Source organism: Eucalyptus grandis, chromosome 3 (assembly GCF_016545825.1).
Source record: "Eucalyptus grandis isolate ANBG69807.140 chromosome 3, ASM1654582v1, whole genome shotgun sequence".
Classification (NCBI taxonomy): domain Eukaryota; kingdom Viridiplantae; phylum Streptophyta; class Magnoliopsida; order Myrtales; family Myrtaceae; genus Eucalyptus; species Eucalyptus grandis.
In genome coordinates this window covers 66,581,163-66,594,984 of record NC_052614.1, presented here as the reverse complement: position 1 = coordinate 66,594,984, position 13,822 = coordinate 66,581,163, and the positions used below count along the sequence as shown (strand labels likewise).

Below are 13,822 nucleotides of genomic sequence, written 5' to 3'. Positions count from 1 at the left end.
CCCTTAGATATTATCTTTTCCTTGTTTGGTTTATATCCATCGGTTTTAGAACCTAAGGAAGTGTGGGAACGTCCTAAAGTTCATTTCGTGACATTATTTGCAAGTAATTATGCCATTGATGACAATCGGGTTCGATCGCAATTCGACGACGCACTTTGGAAGATATACAGTTGCTGCTAATACCTACAGAAGTCGTAACTGTGGCGCATTGTTTAGTGGTATCAGCAAGCGCTGCTAATACGTACATGAGTTGGATGAGAGTAGTGATCAAATTGTACAGACAACAGAAGATAAGCGACCGATGGGGTCGCAAATGAAGATGTTTTCACACCCATCGATTTTGCTTGATGATGGCCTTTGCTATGGAAACGATGTTTAGAGCACAATGTTTGGCAGACAAATTCTCTCTCGCTTTGCCTTTGATTCAGCCAATTGATCTCGAGTTTACAAAGCGCTAAATCTTATGTCACGACCCAAACAATTAACTTCGTACTTAGTAATTTTTCTGCCCAACTAGTCATCCGCAAATCTACTGCACCGTACCAAACGATCGTTACGCAGGCACTGGGGAGACCAAAAGGACGAGGAGTGATAACGGGTGAGGAAATCGAGTATCGTGATTTATGAAAGAACTTAAAAGCTACCAAATTATACCACCCCATGTGGTGGCGGCGTTGGCTTCGGGCTCCTTCCCCTAACACAAGGGATGGTGTTCGAATTCTATCGTCGTCGCTAGTGGTCTTAAGCGTGGTGTTGTGATGGTGGATCATGCGCTAGCACCGCTCCGAGTTTACCTCGCCGACTGTCGGCTGTACGAGGTTTCTGGATTACCAAAACAAAATATAATAATAATAATATTCAATCACTGCCAAGATATTTAGACATACATAATATGTGTAAAATAAGTCTATATAGACTTTCTTATTTTCTCATTATTCATGTGACTGTGCATTGCTAATTATGTGATAGCTGCTATTAGAGGGTGTCAAGTGTCAATCCCATACAACACGTGGACTCCTCGTCGGTTTCAACTGTCCACCTTATACCAACATGTGGGCTTTCCAAGTAGTGATAGGCCGAATGGTCACACAAATATATCCATTTCTCCTAAATTATATATATAGATATATATATATATATATATATCTAATTTTAATTTGAGAAAGAAAAGTAATTCCATTTGAATTTTCCGTTCATTTAAGCTAAAGTGAGACCTGAGATGATCAATAGCAGTAAACATGTCGCAACAAACATGTCAGCAAAGTGAGATGGTGTTGTTTTTTACGAGAACGTTGGTTCTAAACTTTTGAATCAAGATCTGCTATGGTTCTACTAGAAAATAGAAATAAAAATGAGTAGCCTGAAAATCAAATAAAAAATTAGTATTTTAAAGAGAAAATGACACAAATGTTCTCTAAAATGTGACCCAATGTAAAATATGGTCACTGAATTTTTCAATGTGAAATTTGAACTTCTAAATCTTTTTGTATAGTTTGTCAACTACATCGACATTTACTCATAATTTAGAAGCTATATTCACGAAACATTTATTTATAAATTTATGGATTGCATTGCACATTAAATCAAGATTCATAAATCAAATTACACAAATTAAAATTTCAGAAACTACATTCTATATTGAACCAAATTTCTTGGATTATTTATGTTACTATCCCTAATCCCATTCGCTCGATTAGAAAACTCGATGACATATATTTTTGTTGCTATGAAAATCCTCGCATTTTTTTTAGGTCATTTGAAAATAAAATATATTCATCCGATATAAATTCATGCTTTTTTTCATTCAATCCAATAATGCACGTAATAATCTTGCATTAGATAGGCAAGCTAGAGATTTACTCCCTTTGCCGTTAAGAGATCTAGTTGGGTCATGTTTTGTCGGAGGAAAATGATCTAATTTTCGGATTTTGCCTTCATTTTGTTTTGGCATTTGGTTTTGGGGATAGTCCTAAATCACAAATTTCTTCCTCATGTTTTATGTCTTTTTGCCCTTTTCTTTTCCTTTTTTTTTTTAAATGCCAATGCGAAAACGGTATTAGGCGCGGAAGCAGAGCCGCCGTTTTCTCTTGTTCCTTCTCCTCCTCCGGCTTAAACCCTAGTCGCCACCTGCTAAAGCCCCTCTCCTGCTCCCACCGTCCCCGGCGGCGTTGACGGCGGCGGCCTCCTCTTCTTTCCCGTCGCTTCTTCCGTACCCGAGCTCGCGTCGCTTGTTCTCCGGGAGCGGCGATGGGAGCGGCCGGTAAGAAAGAGAAGGCGACGAAGAAGAAGGAAGCGAAGGATGCTCGCGGCTCGAAGCACGAGGAGGCGGAAGAGAGAGTAATGGAAGAAGCTCCGCGAGCTCGGTCCGAGCCGGAGGCTCCGGACGGCGACAGCGGCGGCGGCGGCGGCTCGCCGGTTGATTCCGGCTCCGATTACGAGGTTTTTCTTCGGTTTTGCTTTTGCGCGCCTCTGTCGGTCTTGTCTGCGTCGATTCGCGTGCTTGAGATTGATGCGTTGTGTATGTGGAGTAGGATTACTCTGAGGATGGGGATTCGGATTTCGAGCTGTCGGAAGAGGACGTGGAGTCCGGAGAAGAGGGCGCTGCTGGTTCGGGTTCTGATCAGGTATCTGTTGCGTGCTCCTTCGTTTTAGTGTAGCTCCAGTTTGTGCGTGCTTCTTCGCCACTGGAATGGGAGGGTTAATTGCCTTCTTTTTTTTTTGGTGTTATGATTATAGGATGATTCTGAAGATGGGAATTCCGAGGAATTCGAGTTGTCGGAGGAGTCGGAATCTGGAGAAAGCGACTCACAAGAGCACAAGGTAGATGGTAATTGCCTTCTTTGTTTCTTCACTGCGATTGATTCCCCGCTTCTTAGCGAGAAGAACGAACTTGTTGGTACATTTAGTATTGGTTCCTGAGGCATAGAAGGACCACTAGGAGGAGACTCGGAGTCAACTCAACCTTGAAGCTTGAGCAGGAAAAAATTCCATATTAGGTAGAAGGAAAGACAATTTTTGAAGGAGAACACCTGATGGGAAGTCAATTGATTTTGATAGTAGAGTTATGGTTAGAACTTGTAATATGGCATTTCTTGTCCTCCCATTGTGAAACAGAGAAGGTCTTTGTTCTGTCTGTACTGCTATGATAAAACTTGTTCATATTGTAACGCTGTTGCTGGGAATTTATGCCAGGGCTTTGTTAAAACAAGCAATAAAGGTAAATCGATTATTAATCATGCCCAAGATGATAGTGGAAGTGAAATCTCTGAATCGGATCAAAGGGCTGAAGAGAGTGATTCATCTGAAGACGAGGTCTGTTTACTTCTCTAGACAGCTGGGAGCATATTTAGAAAAGTATGATGCTCACCTATAATTGATTGGCACTTGGGTAATTTACAGGTTCCTTCACGGAATACAATTGGTGATGTTCCTCTTGAGTGGTATAAGGATGAGGAACATATTGGTTATGACGTAAAGGGGAAAAAGATAAAAAAGAAAGAAAGACAAGATAAATTGGATTCTTTTCTAGCCAGTGCTGATGACTCAAAAAACTGGTGAGTTCAACTTTCCTTCCAATGGTTTCTCTCTATTGATATCCTCATAGAAAATGGAAGTACCATATGCCTCAAGGTCATATTTGTTATATCTGTCACTTTCTATAATTTAGCAATTTAACAGATTATGGATTTCCTATCCAAAGATGAAGGAGATGGGGCGTTGTTGTTCTCACTTTGACATTGGTTCTAGTTGACTATTTGTTTTTTGCGACGTCTAGTGTTCTGTTTCCTTTTCTCATCCTTGTTCTTTTAATGTTTAGTTATGCAAATATTTTGTTTCCTGTCAGTTACTTTGTTCAGTCTTAAACTTTGGAGAAAACCCAACAGATTAATATATGTTTTCATCAGATGCTTTTGCTTTATAAAGTGTAACTCATCTAAGATTCCTTTCCCTGATTGTTATCATTTTTTAGCCTTGATTCGTCGGTTTTCTGCATTGCCAGTTGCCTCTATCCAATCAGTGCTTAATCTGAGTAGAGGGCTTGCTTAGATTTTTTTAAAGAAAGTTAAAAATGTTTTCTCTTATCTGTTACTTGATTAATTGGTTTCAGATAGAAGTTATGTGTTTTTTTCATTTGATTTCTATTCAGGCGCAAGATACATGATGAGTACAATGATGAGGTGGTAGAGCTGACAAAAGATGAAACAAGACTTATACGTAGAATGCTCAAAGGAAAAGCACCGCATGCTGGATTCGATCCATATCCGGTTTGTGCCACTTGTCATCATTGTGTTATATATAAACCTAGGTTTACTTATTGAAGGGGCTTCAATGTGACCTTTTTCTTTCTAAAATGCAGGATTATGTTGACTTTTTCAAATGGGATGATGCAAAACACCCACTATCAAATGCCCCAGAACCAAAGAGACGTTTCATTCCTTCAAAATGGGAGGCCAAAAAGGTCAGTCTTTTCATCATTTCTCTATTTGGATGACAATATGGGAAGAAGTTAGTATACTTTTGGTTCTCATTCCTCTACCTTTTGGTGACAATGATGCAGCGTTTTTACTTTTGGTTCCTCAAACGCATTTAAGATCCTTCACTGGGGTCTTGATCCTGATAGCTTCTGTTCATGTTGTGGTTGGCTTCGAACTGTGCTTATCAATTGCTGCTTACTATTCCTAATAGCTGACATCCATCTCAGATACTCAAGTTTCTGCTATCCAATGCACTATTGCTTTTTTTTTTTTACCTTGATATTTTGTTCACTGTTCAATTTAAGTGTCTTCTTTCTAGACTGGGGAAGCCCCAAAAATATCCCGCTGCGGTTGGAAACTGAAGCACTCAATAGCCTGCCTATACTCTTTCTAATTTGCAATTCATTTTACGACCAATGGATACCAAAATATTCATTGCATTTTGCATCAGAATATCATTGTTATCATGTGAACATGGCTCATGTTGGGCACCAAACATTTGCAGGTTGCAAAGTATGTTAGGGCAATTCGGGAGGGATTAATTAAGTTAGACAAGCCAAAAGAAGAGCCACGTTTCTATAACCTGTGGGGAGATGATCTCAACTCAAAAGACAGGGCTGGGCATCTAGCCTATATCCCCGCACCAAAACCCAAGTTACCAGGTGATCTGTCTTCCACAGTTCATAAATAGTAAATCAACTATTTTGTACAAGTCTCGATTCATTTTGATGACAAATTCCCCTTTCTTCTCTCCTCTTTGCCAGGGCATGAAGAATCTTATAATCCTTCTTTGGAGTATATACCCACACAGGAAGAGATAAATTCCTATGAGCTTATGTATGAGGAAGATCGCCCTAAATTTATTCCTAGAAGGTAAATGCGATATTTCCCATTTTCTTGGCTGGTCTTCTTTTTCTCATGCTTCCTGATTATTTATCTATCTATCTTTCTATCTAGGTACACATCTTTCAAAAGTGTGCCAGCTTATGAAAATGCTGTTAATGAATCTTTTGAGCGATGCATGGATCTCTACATGTCATATAGAGCTTGGAAAAAACGTGTAAGTTATTATGGCTGGCCTGGATAATACGAGAGGAGACCAATACTCTCTGAGTATAATCATGTACTTAATAGCAAGTAGCAACTGCAATTTATAATCCATCAATGAATTGATTTTTGCAATGTAATGCCTCAGCTTAACATTGACCCCGAGTCTTTGAAGCCCAAGTTACCTAACCGGAAGGATCTTAAGCCATACCCAGTGACATGTTATCTTGAGTACAGAGGTCATGAGGGTGCTGTTGTGTCAATTTCTACTGAAGCTTCAGGGCAGTGGATTGCTTCAGGTGCGTGTAATCTCACATATTCATCTTGTTTTGAATTTCATGACTTTAGACTCACCCAATCTCATTCTTGTCATCTATTGTGGCAAATGAAGGTTCTGCTGATGGAACTGTTCGCATTTGGGAGGTTGAAACTGGTAGATGTTGTGGGGTGTGGAGTATAGGTGAATCGGTCCAGTGTGTATCCTGGAGTCCATTGTCTGAGCTTCCAATTTTGGCAGTTGCTGCGTGAGTTCCAGCAGTTTGGTGTTTAATCTCCTATCCTCGTCCTGGCTTCATTGTTTATGTTGATATTTTCTTGCCTTGTTTGTCTTTACAGGGGCCAAGATGTACTGCTTCTTAACACAGGACTGGGTAATGAAGCGGATCAGAAGAAGATTAAGGATCTTCTCCAGGTTGAAATATCCGGGACAGCAGGTGACTCTGGTAGGTTTAGTTACCATTTTATGTAACTTTTGAAGATCAGACAAGTTTCGTGATATTTTGAGTTGATGAAGATAGAGCTTCGCATGATTTCACCATTTAATGAGGAGTTCTCATTGGATTGGGATTCTTCTCCTCATTGAGCAAGTAGTTTTATTCCCTGGTGTCCTATAGTAAATTTCTCTTTCTTTTCAGAAGAATTAGTAGTCTTATTTATTAGGATTCGTGGGAGTTCAGTGAGTTTCTTTTTCCTATTATAAATAGGTCATTCTGTTTTGTGTTTAGAAATTTCCTACTTAGGTCATGCTTGTTGTTTGGAGGTTTTCTACTTTAACTTGGAACAGCATTTAATAGTATGTAAATACATGCTTTCCTGTGGAGATGGATATTCTACTTAATATAGTTTGAATTATTAGCAGCTGTTTGCTTTGAAATCATGTGATGCAATTAATGCTTAATAAACCCCAGTGGCGATCCTTTTGAGATATGATTCATTGTCAGTCACTTCAGGTTTTCAAACAATTTGGGCCTAATCTTTCTTCTCAAATTTGTTTAAAGTTTCATTTGAAGTTGATTTTAACTTTGTTGGATATATGGCTGTGCATAGATGAGCAGCCCTTGGTGAGCTGGCTTCAAGATGATAGGCACAAGCATGAGGCAATCAGGTTAAGACATTTCAAGGTACCCTTTCAGAATTTAATGAAATTATTTTGTGCTGAGGTCATTGTTATCTAAAGGCCTTTTTTTCACTAAAGTTTTTCTTGGGTTTGTGCAGACCGTGACCTCAGTTGAATGGCATCGCAAAGGAGACTATTTATCCACAGTGACACCTGCAGATATCCTTGTGGTTTGGTACTTTATGACAATGCATCTCTTTGATGGGTAGCTGAATACATGGTCTGAAGAGAAGTGAATGCTCCCAGCATTAAAATATATATGTAGCACTGGTAGTGTGCCTTACATGATAGAAGCCAGAACATCTATTGTTGTAGTAGGACAAACTTTTTTCTAGAAGGAATGTAGGGAAAACAATGGTAGAAACAAAATAGGTCGTTCTTTGCAAGACAGGAATCAATGTCAATCAGAGTGTTTGCATCCATGAGTAATTTTGCACAATACTAAAGGTCTAAGGTTTTGAACCAGCTTTGAGTAATCACAGAGATGATCGACTCTTCTTGAAATTCTCTCCTTTTTCTTTATTTTTGTGCCAGCCAACAAATGGTAAGAGGAAATGATGACCCCCATCTTTTTCCTGTTACAAGATCTAATGACATTGCCACATTCATAATCCTTGCTCTATAATCCTACAACAATTGAGAACATTGTAGACAGACCTGTGTCAGTCGACTTCCCAAACAAAATAAGTAAGAACTTTTATTTGCTTCTTTAAATTTCCTGGTTTGGGATCACCATAATTTTGTGGAGTGTGTGATAGTTACTTTTTAAATTTGTAGTAGTTTAGTGACTTTTTTTATAAAGTTTCCTTTAACTTCCCTTACGTGAATCAAGAGCAATCTTAATACACCAGTTGTCAAAGAAGCTTACTCAGAAGATCCCATTCAAATTGCATGGTCTTCCAGTTACATCAGTTTTTCATCCTTCTCGATCCATCTTCTTTGTTTCAACTAAGAAGAATGTTCGCGTGTATGACCTCTTGAAGCAGAAACTAGTCAAAAAGCTTGAGACCGGACTTCGTGAAGTTTCGTCGATTGCAATTCATCCTCAAGGTATGTTTGAAAATCTGATATTAGTGTTCTCTTCTTGTTGATTTCTAGATCCCTGTATATCTTAGTTGTCTTCTCTTGCAGGTGATAATTTAATTGTTGGAAGCAGAGAGGGAAAACTCTGTTGGTTTGATATGGACCTTTCATCTCAACCTTACAAAACACTCCAGTAAGTTCACTATTATCTTTGTGACAACATAAAATTTGTGGGAATTGGATGAATTTACGTGTTGGGGAAGTGTAGCCTGATCAAACTGAGTTGGCTGTTTGTGGCTACACGATTGCCTTTTCTGGGTACATTATTTTATTGTTTGCATCTATACAGTTTGGCAGATTTCAGCTTTTTTTTTTTACTTTTTTGTTCTGATTGTCAGGTGTCATTCAAAGGACATTACAAATGTGGCCTTCCATCGTTCATACCCCCTTTTTGCATCGTGTTCTGATGATTGCACAGCCTATGTGTTCCATGGCATGGTTTATTCAGATTTGAACCAGAATCCTCTCATTGTTCCTCTGGAAATTCTCCGAGGTCATGTGAGCTCAAATGGAAGAGGTGAGCGTTTGTACTCTTTTATGTGCAGATTAGATGATATGCTAAAGTGCTACTTGAAATGAAAAATAAATATTTATTGACACTGAGGAGGAATACCTGCCCCTAGCTTCATGAAGCCTTATTTATTTATTTATTTTTAAGGGGGGGGTAGGAAGTATATCAAGTCAAGGATGAGTGAGTTTCTATAAATTAGCTTTGGGACATTTAAAGGTCCCCAATTCTGCTGTGTGTCACTTGGCTTAGTGCAATGCAAGAGTTTCTTCCTTTGTTGAAAAAGTCTTAAAGCAGCTCTGGCCATAAGATTTTTTAGAAGTCACATTCATTTGCTCCTTTATTGACAAAATCTTGAGCCTTCCTTCATTAAGGTGAGGCTAGAACCTGGGGCCATGTAAAATTTATGCGGTCTCTCTGTCCAAGATACTTCTTGGCAGCAGATCAAAGTTCTGATAAACGTGGATCTTGCATCAGGTTCTCCTTGACATCAGCATAGTGGAAGCAGATTGAAAGATAACCGACCTTTTCTTTTTATTAATGATTTAATTAAGTTGCTCTAATATTTGTGTCTGAGATTCTTGCGTAAACCTTATAATTGGGGAGAAAAAGTATTTTTGGATCCCATTTTGTTACATTTGAAAATCGCATCATGCCTCAGGGCCATATTCCAATCTTATAACCAAATGGTTTGAAACATTTTTGCTAGGGCAGGTTCTCTCTACTCTTACATGGTCATTTTCTGCACATCTAATTACAAGTTAACTAGCTTTGCCATGCAGATAAGAAACTGACATCAGGGTATATTGTTATTTATTTATTATTCTTATCGGCAGGGGTGATGGATTGCAAATTCCATCCACGGCAACCTTGGTTGTTCACGGCTGGTGCTGATTCTGTGGTTAGACTTTACTGTCACTAAAAGAAGACCCTAGAGAAATGATCCTTTGATTTCTGCGTACTTTGAATGTGACAAATTAAACGGAGCTGCTCAAGGAGGCTTAAGCTGAGTCACACTGTGGAGCCAGTTGAAACCAAAATGGCGACGGGAAGGCCATCCAGCAGCCTTTTCTCACAAGCTCCGGATTGATTTTGTAATTCTGCATATGCTAAATAGGTTCTGCGCATTAATCTGGTAAAGAATCATAGAGTTTTCGGTTGGATAAATTTTCCCCTCAATTTTGCCCTGTACGTGATCAATTGAATGTATCCTTTGAAACTCGCATGTCTTTTTTTAATGAATTTTGAGGTGAAGTTAGAGAATGCTACGGCTGACATCTTGGGAGTTAAGTTTCCTCCATACATATATGTGATCAATTGAATGTATCCCTCGCAATTGTTTTTCCTTCTTCTTCTTCTTCTTCTTCTTCTTTTAATTATTATTATGAACTTTGAGGTGAAGTTGGAGAATGCTACTGCTGACATCTTGGGAATTAAGTTTCCTCCAACATACGTGTGAGTGTAATCTTCGATGCGGATTTCAGGGCGCAGAAGATAGGAATGGGCGGTAGACGCTGAGATTCTTGTAGTTACCATCAAATCGGTTTAGAGGCAATTACCACTCATTTAAAATACGACATGTTCGGGCTTGATGACTTTTGTATCAGAATCTTGATTAATCAGCCTGGGTTGGTTGACTAATGGTTTACTAATGTCATGCCCTAATGTGTCGAGAAATATTATCCCATTCGGACCAAGATATAATTTTTACTTGTTCAAATAAAAATTGGTAAAGTAGTATTAGAAACAATGAATCTCTTTTCTTCTTCTTGATGCTATGCGTTGTTCGTACACAATTTCTTTTTGTTTCCTGATCCTAGAGTGAGTTCGAAAAGGTCAAATTTTCAATGACTCCTTAGCTATACCATGCATGTTCGGGGTGATTAAAGAAATAGCTGATTAGCTCTTCTAGCGTGGTTATTATTTTTTTTCTGTATAAAAAGAATTAAAAATACTCATGGTACAGAAGATGCAAGCGTTATCCGGAATGGCTGTATGGTTCATTTGAGAGAGATCAAGCTTCAAGTTTGGTTGCCACCACTGAGTTCGGAATCCTGGTGTGTTTTAGCTCAGGATCATTATCAGTCTTGTTTCTATTCGTCCTTCTTAAGACCCCACGAAGCAATATATATCGAGACCCGATTGGCTTGGGTTAGCTGCGATCGCTAATTTGGAGCCCTAATTAGTCGATCGAGCTTATAATAACGCGAGGAGCAATGAAGCTTAGATGCTCCCCTCGACCGGGGCTCCATCCTGCTCGTGGGGGTGTCACCTGAGTTCTCCCTTGTAGGCTGGTAGCCGCGCTTGTACCTGGAGACTCCGGAGGTAATATAGAATATTTTTGGGAGACGCGAGTTGGCATAAATCGAGCTGGGGTAAGGTTGACAAACCAAACCTACCACTATTCCTCGATCGATCTTTTTTTACTCCCAAAAATCAGAAAGCAAATTTGACATAGGCTTTCAATTTTGTAACATTGGGTAGCAATTAGTTTCCTACGAATTGGGCTCTATTATAAATTAATGTGGCTGTCAAAATAAGTCACAAGCCCATTTCTTAGTCCATATCTGATGGGCTGCATTATTGTATGAATTAGTAATACTTGATAAATGAATTGTAAATTGATTTAGAATGGTAAAGACCAATCTAATGTGAATGTTAAATAGGTTTTTAACTTATTTACATTTAACTCGCTTTTATGACTCTTTTCTAATTCTCTCTCGTCCCCATTCAATCCCATGTTCACTCGCTCTGCACTCTTACTTTTACTTTAGTTTAGGTATAGGTTATCCTAAACTTGATTAAATATGAAAATGTTTTAGCAATTTAAGTTGAGTTACGTATATACTAAATATGAATTGAGTCGGATACAAGTCCTTAAATTGTATTGCATAAAAATAGGTCAAAACAAGTTAAATAAGTTTATTTGAGCCATTTGTTTGATGGGTCTACCGATTAGCAAAGAACAACATGAAATAATCGAAGACTCACTAAAGAACAGGGACAAGAGACTCCAGCAGAAGAACCAGGACATGGGAAATTCAGCTCCGAAGCTAGAAAAGTAGAGGAAAAACTCATAACCCACCTTCAATTCTATTATATGCCCTGCTACAACTATTAAGTTGGCCCGTAAAATTTAAATCAAGATAAGCACAGTTGGAATTCTGGAAATACTTCCTATTTAACGAAAATATGAAAATTAATCACATGGTGTTGTTAAAGAATCCCACTAAATATTATTGCGGTTTTAGTACCTCCTGTTCAGTCATCAAGGTTGAAAAAGCGTATACATGTACCCTGTTAAACCCCGTGAATTTTTATCAATGCTGGTGATCAATTCCACAATGAGTACTGCAATTAAAATAAATGAGAAAAAATTCACTTTCAAAATCTCGCTGTTGTTTATTTTAAGGCAATAACTCGAGAAAATTCCCGAATAGATCAACCTTTTGAGCTTGTGTTCAACCTGGAATACAATCATGAAGTTGGATGCAGAGGATCAACCCCTGCTGCAGCGCAAGGTGGGTTGCAGCTACACCAACGACTATCCATCTCTGCTTCATATTAGAGGACTCCTCAAAACTGTACACAATTTACTGCACTGATCAGGTGAGCTTTGAAATTGCAGACAGATTATTTGCGTATGCCTCTAATGATAAAAATCGTTTCTACAAGAAGAATTAAATACTTTACACCTTTCATTACCCAACAACATTACAGAAGTTGGACAGCTGCAATGGCTGGAATTTTCTCTCGTAGCTTTTGCGTGACAGCAACTCGAACAGTCATGACCCCGGCTGCAGGACCAGTGATTCTAACTTTAGCTATTGGTTCTTCAATCGCCACTAGCTCAAGTGATCCACCTGCTGCACCAACAAGGTATGGCCTTATCTCTTCAAGAACCTGAAATAATCAAGTACTAAGATGTTAGCCAGCAGATTTCCAGGTCACGCGAATAAGGATATCCTAATGGGGTTGCTAAGCAATCGGGGCTTGTTCAAGCGAAGCAATTTGAGACAGACAAATGGACGGACAAGGTCAGAAATGCTCTGGCAAAGAAGTGTGTGAGTTCAGTCCCAGGATAAAGAGAGTCTCTGACAAAATGCACATCTCAACTTGTTAACTCCTTTCTATGACAGTCTATTCTTTTGGTAACCTCTAGGATTTAGTGCATAAATTGCACACATCTTTCCCACACTGCATTTGTGTAAACCAAGATGCAATGCTTTGAGTAATTTGCAGTACAGTTGGGCAGGTCACTAATAGATTCTCAGCTTGTGAGCTCTTCATGAACTTGAGGACCTGAACCTGATGCTAACCATTCAACTTTAGAGGGGTAGATAGAAAGACAGATCAAACTTCGCAGGAAAGGCAAAAGACAAACACACCATCACTTGAGTTGAGAACACAAGGATCAAAACCTATCATTAGTTAAAATACCCAAACCACTTTCAGGAGACCTAATTGGCTATGCAATCAGGCTTAACTCAAAAAGAGGTCAGCGATTAATCCTCAACTTGTGAACGTTCCATGAAGTTGAGAAGGACCTCATGCTGAGCATTCATCATTAAAAAGGGACAGAAGATAAAAGGACAGAAATTAAGCTTAACAGGAAAGGAAAAAGACAAGCCAGTCATTGCAAAGAGAGCATAGGGATCCAATACCACCATTACTGAAAATATCCAAAACAATTGTAAAAAAAGAAGAAAGTGGAGGTACCTAATTAGAGACCTTGAAGCATTTAAAAAAAAAGAAATTCTTTAAGGAGAAATATACTAGAAAAAAAGTCCTGACAGTTGGGGGAAAAGGACAAAAGTGTTAATGACTGCAATATCTTATTTACCTTCTCTATGTTTTCCTCATTCAGCTCAAGGCCAGTTTCTTCATCTGCTATCGGTTCCACTGCAACGATTTCAGGAATTTTCTCCATCAGACGACGCTCAATGCCCATCTTCATTGTCATTACAGAACTTGGACAAGAACCACATGCTCCTTGTAACTTCAACCTCACAACGTTGCCATCAATCTCATGCAATGCAACATTACCCCCATCAGAAATTAGATATGGTCGGATTTCATCGAGCACACTCTCGACATTCTCTGCTGTCAGTGGAAGTTCCACCGTTGAATCGGGTGTAGCAACGGCCTTCACAACTACATGTCAAGAGAGGAGGATAACTTAGCAAAATCCACAGAAATCACAATCCTTTTTCCCCAAAAAAAGAGTGCCCCAGATAAAGAAACAAGAAGGGGATGTTGAGGTTGAATAGGCAGCATTGAGTAGTATAGCTCCCTCTGTAGCTATCATTTCCA

General features: G+C 38.9%; 3 protein-coding genes across 6 annotated transcripts in view; 2 read left to right on the top strand and 1 right to left on the bottom strand.

Annotated features, from left to right (window-relative positions):
- Positions 1-13,822, top strand: part of LOC104454871 (ATP phosphoribosyltransferase 2, chloroplastic) — a 64,029-nt gene that overhangs the window by 33,204 nt on the left and 17,003 nt on the right. The gene's annotated exons all lie outside the window — the stretch shown is intronic.
- On the top strand, positions 2,092-9,845 carry LOC104452586 (ribosome biogenesis protein BOP1 homolog). 2 transcript variants are annotated; one of them, XM_010067042.3, is made up of 19 exons: positions 2,092-2,439; positions 2,532-2,624; positions 2,737-2,820; positions 3,193-3,312; positions 3,400-3,554; positions 4,148-4,265; positions 4,358-4,459; positions 4,981-5,137; positions 5,240-5,348; positions 5,433-5,535; positions 5,671-5,821; positions 5,914-6,046; positions 6,138-6,244; positions 6,849-6,922; positions 7,017-7,077; positions 7,741-7,968; positions 8,050-8,134; positions 8,340-8,518; positions 9,346-9,845. In XM_010067042.3, the coding sequence occupies exons 1-19, from the start codon at positions 2,248-2,250 to the stop codon at positions 9,429-9,431; spliced, it is 2,337 nt and encodes a 778-aa protein (XP_010065344.2). In that variant the 5' UTR covers positions 2,092-2,247; the 3' UTR covers positions 9,432-9,845. The 2 variants fall into 2 exon arrangements, with proteins under 2 accessions (XP_010065344.2, XP_018733235.2); XM_018877690.2 differs by lacking the exons at positions 2,092-2,439; positions 2,532-2,624 and having other exon boundaries at positions 2,737-2,827.
- LOC104452583 (nifU-like protein 2, chloroplastic) overlaps positions 11,887-13,822 on the bottom strand; it is a 49,039-nt gene continuing 47,103 nt past the window's right edge. The window contains exons 3-5 of one of the 3 annotated variants that reach the window (XM_010067038.3): positions 13,353-13,663; positions 12,205-12,412; positions 11,887-12,091 (exon numbers count right to left, since the gene is read on the bottom strand). In XM_010067038.3, coding sequence (XP_010065340.2) covers positions 12,224-12,412; positions 13,353-13,663 — 500 coding nt within the window. In that variant the 3' untranslated portion in view covers positions 11,887-12,091; positions 12,205-12,223. Of the gene's footprint in view, positions 12,413-13,352; positions 13,664-13,822 lie in introns of all 3 variants that reach the window. The other 2 variants (XM_010067037.3, XM_039308991.1) reach the window with 2 other exon arrangements.